The sequence below is a fragment of the Girardinichthys multiradiatus genome, chromosome 22 (assembly GCF_021462225.1).
Source record: "Girardinichthys multiradiatus isolate DD_20200921_A chromosome 22, DD_fGirMul_XY1, whole genome shotgun sequence".
Classification (NCBI taxonomy): Eukaryota; Metazoa; Chordata; class Actinopteri; order Cyprinodontiformes; family Goodeidae; genus Girardinichthys; species Girardinichthys multiradiatus.
In genome coordinates, this window is record NC_061814.1 from 29,584,569 (window position 1) to 29,610,859 (window position 26,291).

The 26,291-nt window shown below is 40.3% G+C and overlaps 1 protein-coding gene across 3 annotated transcripts; it reads left to right on the forward strand.

Moving 5' to 3' along the window:
* The first annotated feature begins 391 nt into the window (after positions 1-391).
* On the forward strand, positions 392-25,845 carry fam135a (family with sequence similarity 135 member A). 3 transcript variants are annotated; one of them, XM_047351881.1, is made up of 21 exons: positions 392-686; positions 3,621-3,750; positions 9,825-9,904; positions 10,667-10,779; positions 10,996-11,066; positions 11,163-11,336; positions 11,445-11,571; positions 12,373-12,526; positions 13,373-13,450; positions 13,787-13,836; positions 14,382-14,540; positions 17,988-18,061; positions 18,175-18,329; positions 20,081-21,992; positions 22,114-22,274; positions 22,364-22,455; positions 22,898-22,995; positions 23,142-23,293; positions 23,437-23,547; positions 23,647-23,760; positions 24,611-25,845. In XM_047351881.1, the coding sequence occupies exons 2-21, from the start codon at positions 3,674-3,676 to the stop codon at positions 24,814-24,816; spliced, it is 4,158 nt and encodes a 1,385-aa protein (XP_047207837.1). In that variant the 5' UTR covers positions 392-686; positions 3,621-3,673; the 3' UTR covers positions 24,817-25,845. The 3 variants fall into 3 exon arrangements, with proteins under 3 accessions (XP_047207837.1, XP_047207835.1, XP_047207838.1); XM_047351879.1 differs by having other exon boundaries at positions 393-686; positions 10,640-10,779; XM_047351882.1 differs by lacking the exon at positions 13,373-13,450 and having other exon boundaries at positions 393-686; positions 10,640-10,779.
* Positions 25,846-26,291: the final 446 nt, after the last annotated feature.

Here is a 26,291-nt window from a genome sequence, read left to right on the forward strand (position 1 = left end):
GGAAAGTTTGATTATATTAGATCATTCCAAGATTGGTTTCTAAACTTTAAGGAATTAAGCTGCACCTTCAAAATAAAGATCACAGCAGACCTTCAAAATGGAAATCTTTCATGGGTTGGATTGTAAAAAAAAAAAAAAAGATCAAATGTTCAAAATGACTAATGGCCCAAAAAGACTATGTTGATCTATGTTAGATCACTGTTGAGTAGTTATTGATTCTTTTTAATGTGTCATTTTTTTTTTTTTAAACACAAGGCAATGTGGTAGGCGCAACCAACATTTCTTTACATTTCTGTTTTATAACTGTTGTTGTTTCTGTCTTTGTTGTATTTTAACCGTTGATATCGATCCATTCACAGGGAGCAATTAGTCAGCTGCGTCTCTCTTATATGCGGCTGAGCGCAGTTCAGTGTTCAGTAAGCAGCAGCTGCTGTCAGCTCCACAGATTGAGCACTGTTAGCTGAATTTGCATAGCAAACACAGCTCTGTGGGACGACTATATGGCCGTTCTTCTTTTTTTATACAATTTTGGGGGGCGCTGCCAAGTGAATTTTGCCAGATAAGGAAGTAACGTAGTGCGAAAAGAAGTGTTTTCAGCCAGTAACCAGCAGTTAAGAGGACGTTAGCAGAACTGAAATTGGAGCTAACATTGGTTAACGAGCTAATGCTAGCTTGGCGACGCGATGGTGAGTAGCGTTAGCTTGTCTTAATGTTTCCCTGTGACAACTGCTCGGTGGGTGGCTCTATATTGATTTATTGTTTTTGTTTGTTTGTCCGTTCTTATACCTTTTATCCTTGTCGTGTGGAACCTTGGTTTTTGTTGGCCTTCGTGTCGTTTGTCGCCGTTAAAAGTGGAATCATACACGGTGCTGAGATTCTGCCCACCAGCTTTGCAGCCTTAAAACCCAACAAATTAGTAATGGAATCAAACTTCATATTTGTCAAAGATCTCTCTCGACATATTAACAAACTTGTCTGTAAGTTAACCTGTAAGACTTGTGAAAAAGAGGAACCGATCAGCAGCTTGACTAAGGCCTTATGTCTTAAACTGTTTGCTATATCTCTGAATTTATTTTTTACTATGTCTTTAAAAGCGTCCTGGCTTGAACTATGGACTTTCACTTTAGTGTAATTAAAACGGGGGGGACCTAAACTATTAAAAACTGCGGCGGAAATGTTTTGAGCTCTTCTTGCATTTATTTGAATAGTTGTTTGTGGTCTTCTGTTGACTTTCAAATTGGGAAAACCTAATTTGCCTTTTAAGTTTCCGCAACACTAAATAGTATTATCCCGGCCTGTTGAGCAGATGTTTTACAAGAGTTGTCAATGCTGTACATACAGATATTTACATTTAAGTCCCTGTTGCTGTCACCATTATAAATCTGCTGCTATCCCACTGAAACGCTCATCATCTCGTCTTTAGGTCATAAATCTATACTGTAAATTGTTATTTTATTGACCTTTCATTGTTTATTTTGTTGTGTAAATATTTACACCACTGGCTTTAGTTAGAGATAACTCTGCCCGTGACATTATTTTACAGGTTGGTTCATTAAACCACTGTCAGTTCCATCTGAAGAATTTGTCTAAAAATAAATAAAAAATATACAGTACAGACCAAACGTTTGGACACAACTTCTCATTCAGAGTTTTCTTTATTTTCATGACTATGAATATTGTAGCTTCACACTGAAGGCATCAAAACTATAAATTAACACATGTGGAATTATATACTGAACAAAAAAGTGTGAAACAATTGAAAATATATCTTATATTCTAGGTTCTTCAAAGCAGCCACCTTTTGCTTTGATTACTGCTCCGCACACTCTTGGCATTCTGTTGATGAGCTTCAAGAGAAAGTCACCTGCAATGGTTTTCACTTCACAGGTGTGCCCTGTCAGGTTTAATAAGTGGGATTTCAAGCCTTATAAATGGGGTTGGGACCATCAGTTGTGTCGTGCAGGAGGTGGATACAGTACACAACTGATAGTCCTACTGAATAGACTATTAGAATTTCTATTATGGCAAGAAAAAAGCAGCTAAGTAAAGAAAAACGAGTGGCCATCATTGCTTTAAGAAATGAAGGTCAGTCAGTCCGAACAATTGGGAAAACTTTGAAAGTGTCCCCAAGTGCAGTCGCAAAAACCATCAAGCGCTACAAAGAAACTGGCTCACATGAGGACCGCCCCAGGAAAGGAAGACCAAGACTCACCTCTGCTGCGGACGATAAGTTCATCCGAGTCACCAGCCTCAGAAATCACAGGTTAACAGCAGCTCAGATTAGAGAACAGGTCAATGCCACACAGAGTTCTAGCAGCAGTCACATCTCTAGAACAATTGTTAAGAGGAGACTGTGTGAATCAGGCCTTCATGGTAAAATAGCTGCTAGGAAACCACTGCTGAGGACAGGCAACAAGCAGAAGAGACTTGTTTGGGCTAAAGAACACAAGGAATGGACATTAGACCAGTGGAAATCTGTGCTTTGGTCTGATGAGTCCAAGTTTGAGATCTTTGGTTTCAACCACCGTGTCTTTGTGCGGCGCAGAAGAGGTGAACGGATGGACTCTACATGCCTGGTTCCCACCGTGAAGCATGGAGGAGGAGGTGTGATGGTGTGGGGGTGTTTTGCTGGTGACACTGTTGGGGATTTATTCAAAATTGAAGGCATACTGAACCAGCATGGCTACCACAGCATCTTGCAGCGGCATGCTATTCCATCCAGTTTGCGTTTAGTTGGATCATCATTTATTCAACAGGACAATGACCCCAAACACACCTCCAGGCTGTGTAAGGGCTATTTGACCAAGAAGGAGAGTGATGGGGTGCTGCGCCAGATGACCTGGCCTCCACAGTCACCGGACCTGAACCCAATCGAGATGGTTTGGGGTGAGCTGGACCGCAGAGTGAAGGCAAAGGGGCCAACAAGTGCTAAGCATCTCTGGGAACTCCTTCAAGACTGTTGTAAAACCATTTCAGGTGACTACCTCTTGAAGCTCATCAACAGAATGCCAAGAGTGTGTGGAGCAGTAATTAAAGCAAAAGGTGGCTACTTTGAAGAACCTAGAATATAAGACATATTTTCAATTGTTTCACACTTTTTTGTTCACTATATAATTCCACATGTGTTAATTCATAGTTTTGATGCCTTCAATGTGAAGCTACAATATTCATAGTCATGAAAATAAAGAAAACTCTTTATTTATTGAATGAGAAGGTGTGTCCAAACTTTTGGTCTGTACTGTATTTACCTGTTACTTAATCATCCTAGTCTTAACTAGGCATCAGTGGTTGGGTCAAGTTCACAATGACTTTTGTTCTCTGACGGTTTTCACTGGCAAGAACACTACTAGGATGTTATGTAGCAGACAATTTTATACATTTACTAGCCATCATGACTAATTTAGAGAGGGTCTCTATAATTGGTTTGTCAATTTTATTGGCATCAACAGCATGCAGTAATATCCGGAAGTCATTTTCATCAGTCAGATCTAAAGAATTACTTCCTGCCCTCCTGAATGTTGGATTTGTTTTATCTAATGACCAAACCTTAACTGTAATTTAAGTCTTGCAACTATTTCTGCCAACATTCGTTGTTAAGTTGAAAGTTATTTTCCTTACAGACATGCAGATATATCCAAGATGATGTAAGGCATCTCTGCCTGTATTGACCAAGATGACTGAAGTCCAGGCCACAGTGGAGTTCTCCGTGGAGCTGCACAAGTTCTACAATGTGGACCTGTTCCAAAGAGGGTAGGTTTTCTCTTGCAGTCTCCGGGAAGCTTAATATTGTGCTTTTGTTTTTTGTTTTTTTTTGTTTAGACTTACATAAATGGTAGTTCATTGATGCTTTACCCATATGATGTCTTTACCAGGGCTGTTGTTACAGAGGTTTTTGATATATATATTTGTGTACCCTAAATTAAATTGTAACAATGAACACTTTGTAGTTTTTGTTAGAGGGCGAACAGATTGGGTTCTGTGACAGACCAGACCAATCTAGCACAGATGGCAATCTTACTTGAACCTCCAGGCATTTTCAGGGGCTCATTTGGTCATTGTACAGACAGAATTCACCTCTTTCACAATGTTTTTTAAGCAGAGCTTAAGATATCTTCTCGCTGTCTAGATATAATTTTGTGAAATGATGGAGATGGCAGGGGGAGGTTAAAGTCAACACTGCTGGCTTGAGTGTGTGTTGTAGCAATGACATATGGTTGGTTTGTGAAGTCAGTGTTGTTTTGCAGAATCTGCTGTTTATTTGCAGGTAGAGGATAGGCATGGACTGCTTACTGGTATCAAGGTTTTAGAAATCTTTTTGTATTCTTTTGTGTTTCCTGTTGTTTAAATCCCTTTTTAAAGAGACGCTAGAGTCTGGAGTAGTACGTAGAGTGAGGAGAACTCTTACTCTTAATTTGGATGGAGTAAGATTTAGTGCACAGATTAGTCCTACCTGTTGCTGCCAATCGGCCAGTTGAAAAAGGCTGCTACACTTTTACCTCGCTTGCAGAAGACAATCTACAAGCAAGACTGAGTTGTAAAAAAACAGTCATGGTGTGAAAAATAAATGAGCACTGCACACTTATTAAGGTATCACTGTTTATTTATGAGAGCATTTTTGTATAAATACAATTTAATGGTGGAGTTTTGAAGGTTATCATACTGTGAAGATCTCTTTCCATCCCATGCTCTTTTAAGGAGAATGCACAGCAACTTTGCCCTGTCTTTGCAACCACAGTGTGGAACTGTTTAGTGTAAAAGGCTTAGGAGTATAAAAAGTTCCTATTTTCAGTTTCTATGTGGTAACCTTGGTTGTTTCCATGAGCTGATACAGTAGATAACCATCTGGAACCTCTGTTTAAATTGGATTAATATACAGTGCATCTGGAAAGTATTTACAGTGCTTCACCTTTAAGTTAAGTTTAGAGCCTTATTCCAAGTAGTATCAACTTAATCTCTTTCCTCAATGTTTTACGCACAGTACCCCATTAGGACAATATGAAAGAAGTTTTTGAGATTGTTGCAAATTTATTAAAAAATGAAATCACATTTACGCAAGTATTCACAGCCTTTGCTTAATACTCTGTTGATCCATCTTTTGGCAGCAATAAGAGCCTCAAGTCTTTTTGACTATGATGCCACATGCTGAACACGCCTATCTTTAGGCAGTTTCTCCCATTCTTCTTTGCACTACATCTCCAGCTCCATCAGGTTGGTTGGGAGACGTCTGTGTACAGCCATGTTCAGATCTTTCTAGAGATGTTCAATTGGATTCAAGTCTGCACTCTGGCTTGGTCACTCCAGAACATTCACAGAGTGGTTCTGAAGCCACTCCTTGAGATCTAGGCTGTTCTTTAGGCTGTTGTCCTCCTGAAAAATGAACTGTCGACCCAGTCTGAGGTTAAGTCTGAGGTCATCCAGGATGTCTCTGTACATTGCTGCATTTATCTTTACCTCTATCCTGACTAGACTGCCAGTTCCTGCTGCTGAAAAACATCCCCATAGCATGATGCTGCCACCACCATGCTTCACTGTAGGGATGATATTGGCCTAGTGATGAGCAGTCCCAGATTTCCTCCAACGGTGATGCCTGGCATTCACACCAAATATTTTAATCTTTGTCACATCAGACCAGATAATTTTGTTTCTCATGATCTGAGAGTCCTTAAGGTACCTTTTGGCAAACTCCAGACGGGCTGCCATGGGCCTATTTATTAAGGAGTGGCTTTCATCTGGCCACGCTACAACAAGGCCTGATTGATGGATTACTGCAGTGACGGTTGTCCCTCTGGAAGGTTCTCTTTTCTCCACAGAGCAACACTGCAGCTCTGACAGAGTGACCATGGGGTTCTTGGTCACCTCCCTGACTGAGGCCCTTCTGCCCCGATTGCTCAGTTTAGACGGCTAGCCAGCTCTAGGGAGAGTCTTGGTGATTCAAACTTCTTCCATTTACGAATGATGGAAACCACTGTGCTCATTGGGACCTTCAAAACAGCAGGAATATTTATTTATCCGTCCCCAGATTTCTGTCTGAAGGCAATCCTGTCGCAGAGGTCTACAGACAATTCCTTTGACTGCATGCTTGGTGTTTACGCTCTGACTGGCACTGTCAACTGTGGGGCCATATATACAGGTCCTTCTCAAAATATTAGCATATTGTGATAAAGTTTATTATTTTCCATAATGTAATGATGAAAATTTAACATTCATATATTTTAGATTCATTGCACACTAACTGAAATATTTCAGGTCTTTTATTGTCTTAATACGGATGATTTTGGCATACAGCTCATGAAAACCCAAAATTCCTATCTCACAATATTAGCATATTTCATCCGACCAATAAAAGAAAAGTGTTTTTAATACAAAAAACGTCAACCTTCAAATAATCATGTACAGTTATGCACTCAATACTTGGTCGGGAATCCTTTGGCAGAAATGACTGCTTCAATGCGGCGTGGCATGGAGGCAATCAGCCTGTGGCACTGCTGAGGTCTTATGGAGGCCCAGGATGCTTCGATAGCTGCCTTTAGCTCATCCAGAGTGTTGGGTCTTGAGTCTCTCAACGTTCTCTTCACAATATCCCACAGATTCTCTATGGGGTTCAGGTCAGGAGAGTTGGCAGGCCAATTGAGCACAGTGATACCATGGTCAGTAAACCATTTACCAGTGGTTTTGGCACTGTGAGCAGGTGCCAGGTCGTGCTGAAAAATGAAATCTTCATCTCCATAAAGCTTTTCAGCAGATGGAAGCATGAAGTGCTCCAAAATCTCCTGATAGCTAGCTGCATTGACCCTGACCTTGATAAAACACAGTGGACCAACACCAGCAGCTGACACGGCACCCCAGACCATCACTGACTGTGGGTACTTGCCACTGGACTTCTGGCATTTTGGCATTTCCTTCTCCCCAGTCTTCCTCCAGACTCTGGCACCTTGATTTCCGAATGACATGCAGAATTTGCTTTCATCCGAAAAAAAGTACTTTGGACGACTGAGCAACAGTCCAGTGCTGCTTCTCTGTAGCCCAGGTCTGGGGAATGCGGCACCTGTAGCCCATTTCCTGCACACGCCTGTGCACGGTGGCTCTGGATGTTTCTACTCCAGACTCAGTCCACTGCTTCCGCAGGTCCCCCAAGGTCTGGAATCGGCCCTTCTCCACAATCTTCCTCAGGGTCCGGTCACCTCTTCTCGTTGTGCAGCGTTTTCTGCCACACTTTTTCCTTCCCACAGACTTCCCACTGAGGTGCCTTGATACAGCACTCTGGGAACAGCCTATTCATTCAGAAATTTCTTTCTGTGTCTTACCCTCTTGCTTGAGGGTGTCAATAGTGGCCTTCTGGACAGCAGTCGGGTCGGCAGTCTTACCCATGATTGGGGTTTTGAGTGATGAACCAGGCTGGGAGTTTTAAAGGCCTCAGGAATCTTTTGCAGGTGTTTAGAGTTAACTCGTTGATTCAGATGATTAGGTTCATAGCTCGTTTAGAGACCCTTTTAATGATATGCTAATTTTGTAAGATAGGAATTTTGGGTTTTCATGAGCTGTATGCCAAAATCATCCGTATTAAGACCATAAAATACCTGAAATATTTCAGTTAGTGTGCAATGAATCTAAAATATATGATGGTTACATTTTCATCATTACATTATGGAAAATAATGAACTTTATGCTAATATTTTGAGAAGGACCTGTACAGGTGTGTGCCTTTCTTAATAATGTCCAATCAACTGAATTTACCTCAGGGGGACTCCATGTAAGCTGTAGAAACATCTCAAGGATAATCAGTGGAAACAGTATGCACCTCAGTTTTGAGCTTTATGTCAAAGGCTGTGAATACTTATGTAAATGTTTTGCTTAGTTTTCTATTTGTAATGCATTTGCAACAATCTCAAACATTCTTCAAATTGTAATGATGGTTTTTTTGTGTAGAATTCTGAGGAAAGATTAATTTGATACCACTTTTACCTTGGAGGTCCTCTCGGAACACATTGTTGATACTGTTGGTGTAGGTTTACTTCTGACATTAATGGCTAAATGCTTCAAACATTAATCTGATCATTGTGGGGTTTTTTAAGGTGCCTCCCCTTCCTTCAAAGCTCTCTGTGAAGATAATCTGAAAGACTCGGGAATACATGTCTTACACAACATATAAATGTGTTTATTGTGGTGGGCCCAATCCTGATCTTAATTGAAAAATGAATAAGGCCCTGTCCCAATCCTCGCACTTCCACCCTTGTGTCCCTGAATTGCGCGTTCCCGTTGATGGGTTCGAGTGCGTAGTGTGTCCCAATTCTCCAGAGTGGTCCTTAGCCCCGCCCCCTTTGTGCCCTGAATTCACACTTCGGCAAAGTCCGCTTAGATGCGGGCTTCGCCGAAGTATATTACCCACAGTTCACTGCTGCAGGTGATGTTCTGATCAAAAACCAATCACAACCGTCAACGTAACCAGCCATCAAATCAGAATAATAAGAACTGCGTAAACTTTAGACAGCAAGCCGACAAATATTTTTTTTACTGGTTTTCCAGGTTCAACATTGTAAGATACCACTGGGTTCAGAGTGAGTCTGGGCAGTCAGTAGGCCAGAACACTGAAGTTACCTTTCAAATAAACACTGGGGCTGGGAGAGTCTGGTGTATAAACCTCCTTTGCTTCCTGCACTTTCTTCTCCTCAAAACAATTGCTTGTTGCAGTTTTAAATAGTTTTTTTTAGCAGCAAGACTGAAAACAGCGCTGGTTCCCGCCCTTTTTGATGTTGCAGTTACGGTGCAGAGGTGCAAGTGACGTAACCCCTACTGTCCCAATTCTCCCATTTTGCACGATTGTAACCTGCGCACTTCAACCCCTACACGCACTTGTACAAAGTACACACTTCATAGTGGGGCGTAGGGTGTAGTGTGGGTATTGGGCCGGTGCCTAAATCTCTTGAGAAGGTAAATGTTAACATTAGATGTTGAATTTTGACAAGAAAACATGAACGAAAGCAAAAATAAAAGCAAGGTAAACAATAATTTAAATAAAAGCATTGTTAATTTTTAAGAAAGCTTTTATTACTTCCAATAATGTAATAAATATGTCTCAAAGTAAGAGTACATTTCATAGATGTCATTTTTATTGTTTATATTTTACAATTCTTTCCGTAGTACAGGAACTATATATGCGGAGCACCGAGACAGTACCAAGCATAGCATGACTAACTCACAGTTGCCATATTTGTGGGCCGGTTGTGACTCAAAATAAATTGTGAGCTAATAATCAGGTCTTCGGTTTGATCCCTGACTTCCACAATCTACTTTTTTAGAGTGGTTTTGGGCAACCCTTTAAGCCTTTCAAATTCTCCTGGTTCACTCTGCGAACATAAGCATGACAATGAATATCTTACATTGTAAAACAAAATAAAGTTCAGTGTTGAATGTTGCTTCTAATGTTGCATAGTGCTTTGGAATGGGCTGTTTAAATACCCTCGGTTTACCAGATTTCATAGAAAATTGCCTACCACTGTTCAAACCGCTCTTTTTGTAGTCTTCAATGGCCAGAAATTATTTTTGCAGCAACTGTGTACTGATACCTCGGTGTGCTCAGATAAACCCCTAGCTGCTTGTGACTCATCATTGCTTTAAGAGCTTAGGTTTATTACATGAGTGACTGCAAAAAAAGTGCTCATTATTCATTTAAGAGAGGTGTCGTGTCCATTTACAGGACACTTTTATCTAATGTGCAACTTGTTCTTCATTTGTAGAGCTTCTAATAATGTTCTGAATAAAGCCAATGTTGCAGTTTTTTGCTTCTCTTCTTGTGGTCATTTATATATATTTAAACCCTTTTACAGGTTCTACCAGATGCGTGGCAGTCTTAAGGTGCCTCCTCGTGTTCCGCACAAAGTTGAGACCAGTCTCCTTCATCCAGGAGGTAAAGTCAGATGTGCACAAAGATATTATTTTCCCACTGCAGTTCCTAAATCCTTTTCAGCACAGTGTGGTTTGCCAACTGTTAGCAGTTTTCTGGAAGACTTCAGGTAGTGTTTGAATATCATCTGCATCATTCTGAAGGAGACCCGGTTTAAACAAACATACAATTAGAAATTGGTTTCTTTTTTCAGATTTTTGATGGGATTTCTTTGTGGTTGGGGGAAATAAATTGATGTTTTAAGTTTCATAAAAATCTACAGTTTTGCGTTTTTCCTTCGTTTTCAGGAGAAATGTTTACCTCTTTCAAATAGAGCATTGTTTCTTTTGGTTTTTTTTTCCCACTTATTTTCTCAGGCTTTCTTGTTTCATGCCATTTGATCTAAATGATTTGCAAAATCATAATGTTTTTGCTTTATCTTACTCCTCTTTTAGGTGGAATTGATAATGTACAGCACAGTATTATTAAATTCATATTTACACCGTGCGAAATACCTTCTTTGATTGTTTGTTTTTAAATGACTTTTTAAAATGTCATTACCTGAGTGCTGAATGAATCATTTAGGAGTAGCACAACATACTACATCCATAGTGGAATAATTATGCAAAAGGCATCTGCCATCATAAAAAAAACAAAAACATATATTTCAGTGTACAACTTTGGATTTATTTACGGTTTTCCTTGGATGCAATTTGCTGTATATTTATTGAACATGGAGTCATAACGGTTTCTTTCTAGGCTCTGATCTGGCATTTCCTGCTTCAGTCCAGGATGATGTCATCAGCAGCAAAACTTTCCAAATCTTGTATAAGAATGAAGAGGTTGTTGTCAACGATGTTCTTCTCTTCAAAGTGATGATGCTTGTGGATGAGAAGAAGGTACGTCTTGGAAAGAGGAGTGTTGTTTTAACTTATCGCAAATGCATTTTCTGTAATGCCACTGCTTCCTGTTTTAGTCATTAGGTGAAATGTTTTTTTTTGTTTGTTTGTTTTTTTTCTTTTTGATTTCCTTTTTTTTTTTTTTTTTTTTTTTTATAACGGAAAGTCTATTTTGCTTAATGAAATCTTTGATTTGACTGTTTATTTTCTCCTCAGTTGGAAGAGTCTCTCAATGAAATGGATTTTCAGCTCTTCCTGGATTTGTATTTCACAGATGGCGATTATACGTAGGTGTATGACAGTGCTGTGTAAATGTTATAACTGCAGCTCTAATGCAAATAACCCAGTCCTAAATCTTTTTATCTTTATTAATATCCCTTCAGACCAGAAGATCCAAGTTCTCTGCAGAATATTAGTGGTCGTGTACTTCATTTGCACTTTAGTCTTCAGCGGGGCATCCACCAACATATCAATGTCATGTTTGACTACTTCCATCTGTCTGTCATCTCTGTAGCCATCCATGCCTCCCTTGTGGCACTACATCAACCCCTAATCAGGTCTGACGATCAGAAATACTTTTGCATGAATAGAAATTAAAGAGCATTTGTCAGTAATTACTGTCTTAACACTCCTTTGACTTTGTTATTGATAATATTCCTTCGTAGTTTTCCTCGACCTGTAAAAGCCACATGGCTGAACCGAAACGCTCCCGCACAGAGTAAGGATTCAATCATCCTGCCTCTGGAGAACGTTGTCTTTGGCAGCAGCTATGTGAAGCAGGTGTCACCAGATGTAAGTTAACTCCTTTATGTTAAAAAGAAAGATCATTTTCTTTTGTAGGTGCTACTAACATTTTAAGCTGTTTTAAAGTAGTAATTTTGGAACATGCATTAGTTCGTAAAATAAGAAGTATAAACCAAATGTGCATTGGGACTTTAATTGAATTGCGAACTCTTACATATGATGGAGGAATGGAGTTAGATGTTCAATAAAATATTTTTTTTGGGATTAGTGTTGGTTGAACACTTTCACTGCTATGCCCCTCAGGTAAAATTTGTTTTATTTTTAGCTTTGGACACATGCATGTATGTGTCAGATTGTTGATGGATAAGATGGAGCAAGAGAAGAAATTGGACTACTTCCACTGTTGGACATGAGTGATTTGGTCCTCAAAGCTGAGAAAGTCAGCCAGCCAGATCTTCCCCTGAGATTTGGTACTGTAACATAGTCATTTAGATACAACAGAGGCAGTGTCCCTCATTAGTCCTACGTGTGTCAGTAAGGCTCAGCTTGGGAATAACAACCCGTTGATCACATTTTAATTTCCTAAAGGAATTGGCATTGAAGCCAGTATGAATGAAGCACTTGCATTGTATTTAAGAAGCAGGACAATAACTGTTTTTTTACCTCAGAAAATAAATAAATTCTATTTTCATGACCAGGAACAGAAATTACTTTGGAACTCATGTTCTGTCAGTCATAGCTTCTAAAGCAAAAATCTACAACAACTGCTGTATTTTCCAAGCGTAATACTGAAAATGGTTTAAGAGGTTCATGTTTCAGACAGTATTTTTGTTTTTTGCTTTCCACTAGGGGAGAACATTCCTCGTATCAGACAACTGTCTCCAACATGCCTTCAGCATGCACCACAACCTTTGCTCCATTCTCCTAATAGCCTACCGGGGCCTCTTTGATTATTTTACCTCTATAACCAAGGACCTGCCCTCGTCCCATCGTATGGAACTAGGTATAGTATGCTACATTGTGAATTCACATCAACTTGCATCAAACAGTATCAGTGTTGTTATGGCTTTATTTTTGCATGTATTCTTTTTTTAATCATCTCTAAAGCACTAAGAAAAAAGGATAATGCCAATTTTATGTTCCATTTATCTTTTGAAGTTGGATCTCATTAGGGAACCTGGTTACTCACAACTCAATAGTGATCCCGCTGCACCTTAGAAAACCAGTGTTATTAACTAACTGCTATCTTCTGTGACTATTCTACATGCTATTAGTAGTATGGACTGATAATACATTTCTCTGGATTTTGTGCATTTAAGCCCTATAGGAACAACTTCTAATAGCATTTGTGTAGTAGTTTATATCTAGCTAATTTAAATAAGATGACCAGAGGAAGTGCAAATAAGCATTTTTTCTTTTTTGAGGTCATTCTAAGTTGGATTCCTGACTTCAGGGGCGTTGGATCAGATTTATAATCCGATTTGTGCAAATGGGACACAATATTGGGCATTACTGTCTTTTCATTTTTTTGCTTTCAATTCATTATTTTTTACTTTTGTTAAAATTTGTTAGTTTGGAGTTGTAATCCCAAGTAAACTCGCCTGGTTCCTTCACATGACCGTATTTAACCCTTTAAAAAAACTCCAGAAGAAGAAATCTATCTATTCACCTAGCAATTTTGGGTTTCTCATAAAGCTAATCATGCCTGCACTCATTAGAGAGTTTTAACAAGTGAACTAAAACCAAAACACAACTAACCATAGTTACCAAAGCTAATCCACATGAGTGGAAAAGTATGAATCTGATAATTAATGAAGGTTAAACATGCCTATATGTGCAATCTTACTAGCCAAGCCCAGCATGCAGGCCCTATATGAGAGAGTACTCAGAAGACCATACCCCCGAGGGCAAAGGCACGTCTACATAGGTATGTCCTGACCCTTTCAGCTTGTCGAATCAACCTGCCTTCCTTTCCCTCCTTCTCTTTACTCCAGTTTCCTTCATCAAGAAAACAGCACTTTTGACTCACTTTCCAGAGAAGAATTTTTCTGCTAATTTCTTCCTTACTTTTATTACTGATTTTCATCTTTAAAGACCAGGGGCAATTTTTTTTCTATAAACTTTCTTGGCCATGTCTGGTCATGTCTTTTAGAAAATACCTTCCAACATCTGTTCTATTTGGCACACATTTGCTTTTCAGCTTTTACATTCTTTTCTGTCATTTTCTGTATAATTTGTGGGGTTTTTTTTACCTCCTGCTCAGAACAACTTGACTTGGAGGCCCGTCTAGCTGAGCTGTGTGAACAAGTAAAGGTCAGACTTCTTTAGTGCTTCACTTTTTTATCTGATCTTTGACCTGTTGTGTCTATCTGTTTGAGAACAAAGTTTTTAGCTGTTTCTGATGCTGAAATGCTGCCTAAAACTGTAAAAATATTAGGTATAATGGAGTAAAGCTAATATGGAAAGGGAAGTGTAGCTGTTCTTAGTGGGTGAGAAGCTTTTGTTTAATTTTATGATTCAAGGTGTGGCACTGAGTTATGTTAAAGTGATGTCATTTTTTGCCAGCACCAAATATTTTGTCTCTGACTGGTATTTAAATGTTTCTTCACATTTATTAAAATGGCATTTAATCTAGTCTCTGTAGGTAATTCATAATTATAAAGGCAAGATAATGCTTTTAATTATGAGTTTATTTACTCTGTATAGTTGGAAAACATCTAGAAACAGTTTGCAACAAACTAAAGGGTGTGAAAAAATGTTCCAAACTCTAATGCAGAATTGTTTAATTTACTGGTCCTTTATCCTGTTTAGGAAAATATGTCCACTAATTTAATTGACTTGTGCCCTTTTTCTGTCAGCTAAGGGCGGAGTCACCAGACGAGCTTGCAGAACTTGTTAATATGAACTTGGCGCAGCTCTGTTCTCTGCTCATGGCTCTCTGGGGACAGTTCCTGGAAGTTGTGTCCCTGCAGGAGCACGTTGCTGCCCTGCTAGCAATGGAGCACCACACACTAAGAGTGAGTGTGTCATTTAGGTTGTGCATTAATGTAAACATCTGGTAGCACCTAACCGTTTAAGCACACACAGACTCTCCACCAACATAATTCATTGTGCAAAAAGTATTTATTGCGTTCTGAAATATGAGTACATGTTTTGCAAATTACAAACTTTGTCAGGACAATCTGTAAGAACAAGTTGAGATAATTCAGACTGGTTGGACTGGTCTATGTGCTCTTTATGCTTCTCTCAATCTTATGTTGCCTTAATTATAAAAGGGCATTAAAGTTATTTTTGTGTGTGTTTTCCAAGTACTGTGAACTAGCCCTTTTAACCGCAGAGAATTGAAAGATATGAATTGGCTTCCAGAGTAGCATCAGCCAGCCATGGTGTACAGCCATGTTTTTTGGCCATGGTTATACTGTGTACAACACAAGGTGCACTGACTCCTCACTGATGCCAGAGTATTCCTACAAATAAGTAAATAGAAAATAAAGTCCTCCTGGTGTCCACAGTACTTTCAGCCTGGGCAGTGAGCCAAAACCCTCATGTAAAACACAATTAGTTATTACTACCCGTATTTTCCGCACTACAGGTCCTTCTCAAAATATTAGCATATTGTGATAAAGTTCATTATTTTCCATAATGTCATGATGAAAATTTAACATTCATATATTTTAGATTCATTGCACACTAACTGAAATATTTCAGGTCTTTTATTGTCTTAATACGGATGATTTTGGCATACAGCTCATGAAAACCCAAAATTCCTATCTCACAAAATTAGCATATCATTAAAAGGGTCTCTAAACGAGTTATGAACCTAATCATCTGAATCAACAAGTTAACTCTAAACACCTGCAAAAGATTCCTGAGGCCTTTAAAACTTCCAGCCTGGTTCATCACTCAAAACCCCAATCATGGGTAAGACTGCCGACCTGACTGCTGTCCAGAAGGCCACTATTGACACCCTCAAGCAAGAGGGTAAGACACAGAAAGAAATTTCTGAACGAATAGGCTGTTCCCAGAGTGCTGTATCAAGGCACCTCAGTGGGAAGTCTGTGGGAAGGAAAAAGTGTGGCAGAAAACGCTGCACAACGAGAAGAGGTGACCGGACCCTGAGGAAGATTGTGGAGAAGGGCCGATTCCAGACCTTGGGGGACCTGCGGAAGCAGTGGACTGAGTCTGGAGTAGAAACATCCAGAGCCACCGTGCACAGGCGCGTGCAGGAAATGGGCTACAGGTGCCGCATTCCCCAGGTCAAGCCACTTTTGAACCAGAAACAGCGGCAGAAGCGCCTGACCTGGGCTACAGAGAAGCAGCACTGGACTGTTGCTCAGTGGTCCAAAGTACTTTTTTCGGATGAAAGCAAATTCTGCATGTCATTTGGAAATCAAGGTGCCAGAGTCTGGAGGAAGACTGGGGAGAAGGAAATGCCAAAATGCCAGTAGTCCAGTGTCAAGTACCCACAGTCAGTGATGGTCTGGGGTGCCGTGTCAGCTGCTGGTGTTGGTCCACTGTGTTTTATCAAGGGCAGGGTCAATGCAGCTAGCTATCAGGAGATTTTGGAGCACTTCATGCTTCCATCTGCTGAAAAGCTTTATGGAGATGATGATTTCATTTTTCAGCACGACCTGGCACCTGCTCACAGTGCCAAAACCACTGGTAAATGGTTTACTGACCATGGTATCACTGTGCTCAATTGGCCTGCCAACTCTCCTGACCTGAACCCCATAGAGAATCTGTGGGATATTGTGAAGAGAACGTTGAGAGACTCAAGACCCAACACTCTGGATGAGCTAAAGGCCGCTATCGAAGCATCCTGGGCCTCCATAAGACCTCAGCAGTGCCACAGGCTGATTGCCTCCATGCCACGCCGCATTGAAGCAGTCATTTCTGCAAAAGGATTCCCGACCAAGTATTGAGTGCATAACTGTACATGATTATTTGAAGGTTGACGTTTTTTGTATTAAAAACACTTTTCTTTTATTGGTCGGATGAAATATGCTAATTATGTGAGATAGGAATTTTGGGTTTTCATGAGCTGTATGCCAAAATCATCCGTATTAAGACAATTAAAGACCTGAAATATTTCAGTTAGTGTGCAATGAATCTAAAATATATGAATGTTACATTTTCATCATGACATTATGGAAAATAATGAACTTCATCACAATATGCTAATATTTTGAGAAGGACCTGTATAAGGCGCACCGGGTTATAAGGCGCACCTTCAATGAATGGCCTATTTTAGAACTTTTTTCATATATAAGGTGCACCGGATTATAAGGCGCATAGAATAGAAGCTACTGCAGTCAAACGTTTGACTGGGGTTGCGTTATGCATCCACTAGATGGAGCTGTGCTAAAGAGAATGTCAACAAAACAGTCAGATAAGTCAGTCAGTCAAACTTTATTAATACACTACCAACCAGCGTTCTGATAACTCCATTCACTCTCATGGTAAGGTCTCCTCTACATAGAAATCTATTGAATAGAGCCAACCGCACGTTAGGAATGCATTGGAGTCTATGAAGTTGAAGTTGAAATCAAACGTTAGTACTGTTAACCTTTCCTGTTTCTGTCCCCTGACCGTAGTCTGATGACACAGGGGAGACGTTTTCTCCAGGGCCGAAGTTACTAGTTTCCTCGGGGTTAACTCCCTCACTCATACGTTGCTGAGTTGAGCATGAAGAAACAGCATCAAAACACTGAGTTGTTGACGAGATTCGGGGTTCTTTTTAATGACTTTGCAGCACGTAAAAACACAGGGCTTACAGACTCATACACCGCTGCTCCGGTCGCCGTCTCTACCCACCCCACACACACAATAATACCGACGTCACTCCTTCACTCTTGATTCTCAGCTACGGCAGCACACAGCGCCACCTCTGTCCGGAGGAGTAATGTCAACATCTTCCATACACACACACGAAACATACACCCCACACACTGAGCTTCTAATCGCATATAGTTCAGGCAATTCCTGCAACAGTACATTCAAACGTTATACACACACAAGTGGTGTTGGACTAGGAGTAAGCACAGTACAGGTGTTTACCGCTATTACTTCGGCGACGCCCCTGACTACGGTAGCCGTAATGCTGCAAGCGGTGCGGCTTTTTAGTTTACCAGTCGTACTGAAACATTTTGACAGAGCGCCGTGTACAACCAGTATGGATCAACCAATTAACCAATTGATCCATATATAAGGCGCTCCAGATTACAAGGCGCACTGTCATTTTTTGAAAAAATTCAAGGTTTTTAAGTGCGCCTTATAGTGCGGAAAATACGGTAATTTAGAAAGATCATTTTGTTTGGTTTGGTCATCTGACAACTGCTCCTAAGTATCACACTCAAATAATACGTGAAAAATGAAACATGGATATTTAACTGAATAAAATTAAGAGATTATGGTGTACTTACATGGCCTATGGCCTATTTCTTTTTGTATGTTTTTCTGTACAGGTAAGACGGTTTGCTGAGGCTTTCTTTTGTCTTGAACACCCAAGGCAGTCTGCATTGGCATATCAGGAACTACAGTAAGTTGTTCTGCGAAGTATCTCTTTGTCAGCATTGATGTCAGGTCTGGCCCAACACATTCTTGCTTTATTCATTTGACTTATCTTGTTTCTTTACTGGGTTTCTCCATCAGTGCTCACAGTCACCAACAGATGACTAATGCCATCAAAAGCTCCAGCTACTTTTTGTGCTTGCCTCCACTACCAGTGGAATGTGCAGACCTTGATGGGGACGTAAGCTCTTTGCCAGTTATTTTTGAGGATAGATACCTTGAATCCATCACGGAAGGTCAGTAGCACAGCATTACTTTGGCTACTTTACCATCATTTCATGATTATATTCATACACTGCTCAAAAAAATAAAGGGAACACTTAAACAACACAATATAACTCAGAGTAAATCAAACTTCTGTGAAATCAAACTGTCCACTTGGGAAGCAACACTGATTGACAATCAATTTGCAAATGTAATAGACAACAGGGGGAAATCTTTGGTGATTAGCAAGACACTCAATAAAGGAGTGGTCCTGCAGGTGGGGACCACAGACCACTTCTCAGTACCGATGCTTTCTGGCTGATGTTTTGGTCACTTTTGAATGTTGGTGGTGCTTTCACACTCGTGGTAGCATGAGACGGACTCTACAACCCACACAAGTGGCTCAGGTAGTGCAGCTCATCCAGGATGGCACATCAATGTGAGCTGTGGCAAGAAGGCTTGCTGTGTCTGTCAGCGTAGTGTCCAGAGCCTGGAGGTGCTACCAGGAGACAGGCCAGTACACCAGGAGATGTGGAGGAGGCCGTAGGAGGACAACAACCCAGCAGCAGGACCGCTACCTCCGCCTTTGTGCAAGGAGGAACAGGAGGAGCACTGCCAGAGCCCTGCAAAATGACCTCCAGCAGGTCACAAATGTGCATGTGTCTGCACAAACGGTTAGAAACGACTCCATCAGGATGGTATGAGGGCCTGACGTCCACAAATGGGGGTTGTGCTCACAACCCAACGTGCAGGATGCTTGGCATTTGCCGGAGAACACCAGGATTGACAAATTCGCCACTGGCGCCCTGTGCTCTTCATAGATGAAAGCAGGTTCACACTGAGCACATATGATAGACGTGAGAGAGTCTGGAGACACCGTGGAGAGCGATCTGCTGCCTGCAACATCCTTCAGCATGACCAGTTTGGCAGTGGGTCAGTAATGGTGTAGGGTGGCATTTCTTTGGAGGGTCACATGGCCCTCCATGTGCTCGCCAGAGGTAGCCTAACTGCCATTAGGTACCGAGATGAGATCTTCAGACCCCTTGTGAAACCATATGCTGGTGCTGTTGGCCCTGGGTTCCTCCTAATGCAGGACAATGCTAGACCTCATGTGGCTGGAGTGTGTCAGCAGTTCCTGCAAGATGAAGACATTGAAGCTATGGACTGGCCCGCCCGTTCCCCAGACCTGAATTTGATTGAGCACATCTGGAACATCATGTCTCGCTCCATCCACCAGCGTCACGTTGCACCACAGACTGTCCAGGAGTTGGCGGATGCTTTAATCCAGGTCTGGGAGGAGATCCCTCAGGAGACCATCCGCTGTCTCATCAGGAGCATGCCCAGGTGTTGTAGGGAGGTCATACAGACACATGGAGGCCACACACAATACTGAGCCTCATTTTGACTTGTTTTAAGGACATTACATCAAAGTTGGATCAGTCTGTAGTGTGTTTTTCCACTTTAATTTTGTGTGTGACTCCAAATCCAGGCCTCCATTGGTTAATAAATTTGATTTCCATTGAGGATTTGTGCCTGATTTTGTTGTCAGCACATTCAATTATTAGTTAATTTCCCTTTGGGATTAATAAAGTATTTTTGAATTGAATTGAATTCAACTTTGTACAGAACAAAGTATTCAATGAGAATATTTCATTCATTCAGATCTAGGATGTGTTATTTGAGTGTTCCCTTTATTTTTTTGAGCAGTGTATTTTCTCGAATAAATATATGGTTGCATTCCACTGTTTTCATGTCTGTGTTAAATTTATTCCTTTGTCTTCAGATCGTGACGGGCCATGGCTCGGCGTGCACAATACAAGAATTGCTTCAGTTTCCAGTAAAACTGACAAGTCTAACACAAAGGACTGCAGTGCATCAGCCAGTGCAATACCTGAGTCACGGAGTGCTCTTCTGGATAACACCTGGCCAGAAAACTTTGATCCACCACCCAAGTCCAAAGGAAAATCGGTAAAACTGAAGAAAAACTCAAAGACCGAGAACTCCAAGAAGTTGACCAGACAGGGTTCCAAGGACTCTGTGGTTTTAGTGGGTTATAAGAACCTTAAAGGCCCCCATAGCAATATTAGCACAAAGTATAAAGAAGAGGAGGGTTCTGGTAGCCAAAATGAGGAGCAAGATACCTTGCAGCTTGACTCAAGTAGCTTTTCACAGACTAATGCAAGTTCTGTTTTTGACTCTAGTGGCACATCAACAAATCTGGGAAACAGTGCTGATGACTCTGTTACAGGCTACAATATAACTACGGCAGCAAGTAATAAAGCTGTTTTTAAAAATCTTTCTGCCTTGGACTCAAAAAGCAGTTCTCAGGCTGGTACTGGGGCTATTATCACAAGTCAACCAATTCCTAAAGGTGTTCATGTAGACCACATTGGCCAAAAACAGCAACTATGGTCTTCTGGCCTAATGGAAAAAGAGTCAAAACCAAGTTACAAAGACCCCATCCAAGGTGATAAAGTAAACATTCTTCTGCCAAATCAGACGGGTACAAATCATAGCAATAATATCCCTAAAATCACCCAGACAGATCTTTGTAATTCCCAGCAGTCTGCAGTGGAATCTGTTTTTGAAAGATCAACTAAATCTGCAGCACAACGTAGTCCGGCCTGTGCGGTCACAGTGCAGGTGAAGAGTGACTGTATCAGGTTCCAAGATGTAGGGGCCACTAGTGCCTCATCTCGCCTCTCAGGCTCTGGGATTGAGAGTGAGCCCAGCTCCTTTGCCACTCAGCTGGTTCTAGGACCACAAGCAGGTCCAGGCTTCAGTGAATCGGGTGTCCCTCCTTCACAAACTGAAAAGACTGTCCAAAGTCCTGCTCCGCTACCTGTTCAGCAGAATACAATGCAGAAGCCCAGCGGCACAGAAAATACAAGTGCTGTAAGTGAAGTCCAGTCCTCACTTACTTCCATCAACTCCCTGCCCTCAGACGATGAGGGCGAAGGTTCTAAGAGCTCCACTGATGCCAAAGTCCGAGGCAGAGAGTCCAGGATTTTGGTGCAAGAGCAGAGTGTGGTGTTCTCTGGAGATGTTATTAAAAGAACTGATGTAGCCTGCAACCCTGACACCGTTGCTGGTGATTTTCAACTTAGAAAAAACACATTTGACCAGGAAACGGATTTTAAATTTGCAGGAAGTTCTGAAATTGGAGTGGAGGAAGTAAGTGGATTGGGGACCTCAAAAGAATCCCGCATTGAACCCCACACAGCTTGCCCTTCCAGTAACTCTGCCACCAGTAGCACTGATCTGGTGAAACGTGGGATGGTAGAGAATTACTTTGGCTCTTGCTCCAGCACAGACGTGTCTGAGATCAGCCCTGTGGAAACATCTGCCATAATTCAGGCAGAGGCTCCTGTTGAGGAGGATGAGGATGAGACAGAACATGAGATGATTGAGAACGGTTACTATGAGGAAGGTGATGGCTATGATTTTGTAAACGGCATTGCAGATGACGATCAAACTGCATCTGGGGTTGCTGCTCCTCAAGAGACACGCCTTCTGTTTGAGCAACTTAGCACTGATCATCTGCATGAAACTAAGGATTCATCAAAAGCTCCTTTATGCTCCAAACCAGCCTCCAGCATTGTTCGATATAGTATAAGTAAATCTCCCTATTCCTACAGTTCCTCATCATCCAGTCTGCACTGGTATGAATGTGCACCTGCGCCACAGATGACAGCGTGAGTCAGTTCTGAAATCTTTTATAATTTTCCACTTAATCTAATTTTCACTGTATATATTTGCTGTGTTTTTCACAGAATCAATGAATAGTTATTAATGCATTTAATTCCAACTAATCAGGTTCATCAAGGCCAAAGACGAAATGAAGCAGCTCAAGCTCCCTGGTTTCTTGTACAGTGAGGTCCCCGAACTGGCATCCACCGTTCCCTATTTCAGCTTGGAGGAGGATGAAAGCTGTGAGGAAGGCATCCATCTCATTGTGTGTGTTCATGGTCTGGACGGTAGGGGAGCTTCCATCAGGATTTTTGACAGTGAATTTGGTCATTTAGTAGTTTTTTTTAAGGTTTCTCTTTTTCCTGTATCACTGCAGGTAACAGTGCAGACTTGAGACTGGTGAAGACTTACCTGGAGCTTGGACTGCCTGGTGCTCGTATAGACTTCTTAATGTCTGAAAGGAATCAGGTATTTGGATTATGGTCTCTGCCTGCCATTATGACTAGAGATGCACGGATTTTCCTATAAGGTCTGATCTGCCTATTCCATTTTTTTCTTAGGGCATTAAAAATTTGCAATCGATGGGATTTGTATCTAGCAAATTAAATGTTTAGAAGATTTTACCCAATGAATGCATCATAGCATATGTCCATATCTTTTATGTGATTTTTTTTTTTTTTTATCATTTAATTTTAGGGTTTTTTTCTATCTTAGTTTTGATTCATTCAGTAAATACAAAATACATTTTTGAGCATCTGACCCTCTGATCGTTGATCACTGCCGATTAAAGGATAATTGTTGCTTCTCTAATAGACTGTTTGGGGTTTTTTTTGGTTCAAAGATCTAAAACAAACACGGACTTATGACAGCCTCCTTCCTATTGTTTATCTAATACCCTTTCTATCTCCAGAATGACACGTTCGCTGACTTTGAGTCAATGACCGACCGCCTGCTGGATGAAATAGTCCAGTATATTCAGATTTACAACCTCACTGTGTCAAAAATAAGGTAAGCTGTTCAGTCCCACACTAATACCTGAATGTTTTATTAATAAAAACAGCTTTTGATTTTTCTGCTTCACTGGATAATTTAATTATTCATCAGTTTAACCACAATGTAGCTGATGACTAATCTTCCGTGTTGTTACTTTACAGCTTTGTGGGTCATTCTTTGGGGAACCTGATAGTTCGCTCAGTGTTAACCAGGCCCAGGTTTAAATGTTACCTGAGCAAGCTGCACACCTTTCTTTCCCTCTCAGGACCTCACCTGGGCACACTGTATAACAGCTCTGCTCTGGTCAACACAGGTAAACATTAGAAACGCATGAATTGAGATTCAGTTTCCTGACACATTTTTCTGGTCAGCCAAATTTCACTTACCATGTTTTTTCACAGTTAAAACTAATGAGCACTAAAATGTAAATGTTCTTCTGTTGCAACATCTTCCTAGGCCTTTGGTTCATGCAGAAATGGAAAAAATCAGGATCACTCTTGCAGCTGACATGTCGTGATCACTCTGACCCTCGCCAAACTTTTCTGTACAAACTCAGCAAAAAATCCGGTTAGCTTTGCTCTTTTTTTTTTTTTTTTTTTCTGCTGTAAAAATTAAAATACAGTATGAGACTATAATTCTTACTTGTCAAATGATCTGCATTTCAAGGTCTGCAGTACTTTAGGAATGTGGTGCTGGTGGGGTCGCTGCAGGATCGCTATGTTCCCTATCATTCAGCTCGAATAGAGATGTGCAAAACGGCTTTAAAAGACAAACAAACAGGTGAATTGAACCAAGATCATTTTTTTATACTGAGATGTTATTTAAATATATAGATATAAAGTCACTTCAGTCCAAACATATCGACAGATTCAAATTGCATACAATTAAATTCTAGTTATAAAACAAAGCAGTCAGGTTTTCTATCTAAGATGACCCAGACAGTTGCAGCAATCCATCCACCTGAACAAGCCTGTGGCAACAGTGCACAGGTGATCACATTGTTTCATTAACTTTGCAGCAATCTCATGCTTCCCTCTCCTGACTAGATTGATGGAAATGCTGATTTATTTTTCAAGCTGGACTTGGAACACTGCTAAAAGTACCAGATGTAGGAATTTATGGTAAAGGAGCCTCCACCAAATTTTCAGTGCTTATACTGTACAGTACTTGGACATACTTTTCAGTAGGCTGACATTTCTGTATTAAAAATCTTTTGATTTTCATTGGTCTGTTTTTTTTTATTTACATTTTCATGAGAAACAGATTTTTTAAATTTTTATTTAGCTGTAAGCCATAATCTGCAAAGGTATCAGAAAAATGTTTCACTTTGTTGTAAATCTGTTTAGATTTTTTGAATTAGGGTGTGGAAAAATAGGTTTGTAGGCTAAGCTACTGTAGGCTGTAATTTATAATTTTTCAATCACTCAGCTGTATTTTTGGTGTGTAGGCATTAGTGTGAGTAAGCGAGAAGGGAATTTTTTTCTAGGCTTAACAACATATATGTTATTAGGGGAATGTAAGATTTTTAACTCTTTTATATTCCTTTTTTTTTTTTCAACCTCAACCTTTGTTATCTGTTAGGAACATACCTAATACTGTGAGTGTCCTTGTTCTCTCTTTTTAATACCAGGGTCTGTTTATGCTGAGATGATTGAAAACCTGCTGCTGCCGGTACTTCAGAACAAAGACTGTAATTTGGTCAGGTACGATGTCATTCATGCCCTGCCCAACACAGCCAACTCCCTTATCGGTCGGGCAGCCCACATCGCCGTCCTGGATTCTGAGATCTTTCTGGAGAAGTTCTTCCTTGTTGCGGGCCTCAAATACTTTCAGTAGAACTACATCTGAATCAAACACTTGGCTGGACAAAAGGAATGTGGTGCTGATACCTCACTGCAATTATGATTATTATTATTTTTTTCTGGTAGTGAGATTTAGATCATCTCCTTTTTAAAACACTTATATTACACTTAATTACCCTTTCAAGCACATTTTAGGAAAAATCATGTTTTTTATGTTTATACTGGAATCCGTAGATGTAGAATTGACCCTTTTTTTTCTACCATCTTTTTTTTTTTTTTTTTTTTACTTTATTTCTGTGTTAAAGTATTTCTCCCATCAAGTTATATTTTAGTATTATTTATGTGCTATGTTTTTATTTTGAATTTTAACTATTTTACTTCAAGTTAACTGAGAAATGTTGAATGCGGAACTGGAAATGTAGCTGCTACAAAATAAAATGGTTGTGTTTGGTGAGCTGTCCCAAGTCAGTTCTGCACATACTGTACTAAGCATTGAAAATGTTTTTCCACCAATTTTAAGAGACATTGCATTTTTGCACCTCAAGTACATTTTACAAGCTTTTGTACAAAGAATGTCATTTGTAAAGAGAAGTTACTTTTCTATCAAAAATTTCCCATCACTTTTAAAGGCGAAGGTTGCATTTGAAATAGGGTTGTTGCTCATTTCTTGCAGCTTTGGCTTTGTCCACGATACTTTATGCTGTGGGGCGCTCTGCACATATACCCAGCCTGGTGTTGGGAGACTAAAGCTTTGCCTTCAACTTGATGGCATTTCATTTTAAGGATTCTAAGCAATGATCGTACAGAAAAAGCACATATTGAAAGTATTTAGTTAATTATTTGGTGATAATTTATGCTTCATGATCCTCTGTGTGTGTGTATATATATGTATATATATCGTTGTACTATACCATTAAAATGTATACTGTAAAGTAGATAACCTAATGCGTCTGTCTTTATGTTCATTTTTGGAAAAAGATGGCTCTTCAAAGACTTTGGTAAATTATAGCAAAAATGGTTTGAAAACGTTACAATGCCTGCCAATAAAATTTTATCTAACAAACTTTAAAGTGTGGTCTCTTAATGTTATGAATTCATGAGCATTTTAATAATTTAGACATCATTGATCTCATAATAGAGACATTATCCTCTTCATTTAACCCATCCTTTAGGGAGCAGTGGACTGTCATCGTGCGGCACCCGGGGAGCATTCAGGGGCTAAGGGTCTTGCTCAGAAAGCCAGAGGGGCAGGCTGTGGGATTTGAACCAGAATGCAAATGCCCTGCTCTCTAACCGCTAGGCCACCCCTCTCAAAGTTACTTTTCTGAATACCTAAATTTGCCTTTTGACAACATATCTGGGATTTGCAAAACTTTGCAAATGTTTTTGACTTGCCGTGTTTTGAAGGTTGGTCAAAATGTTTAACGGTGGTCTCATCTGACTAGAGCACCCTATTCCACATTTTTGTTGGGTCCCACAAACTGCAAATGGGACTGCTTATGTTTTTTG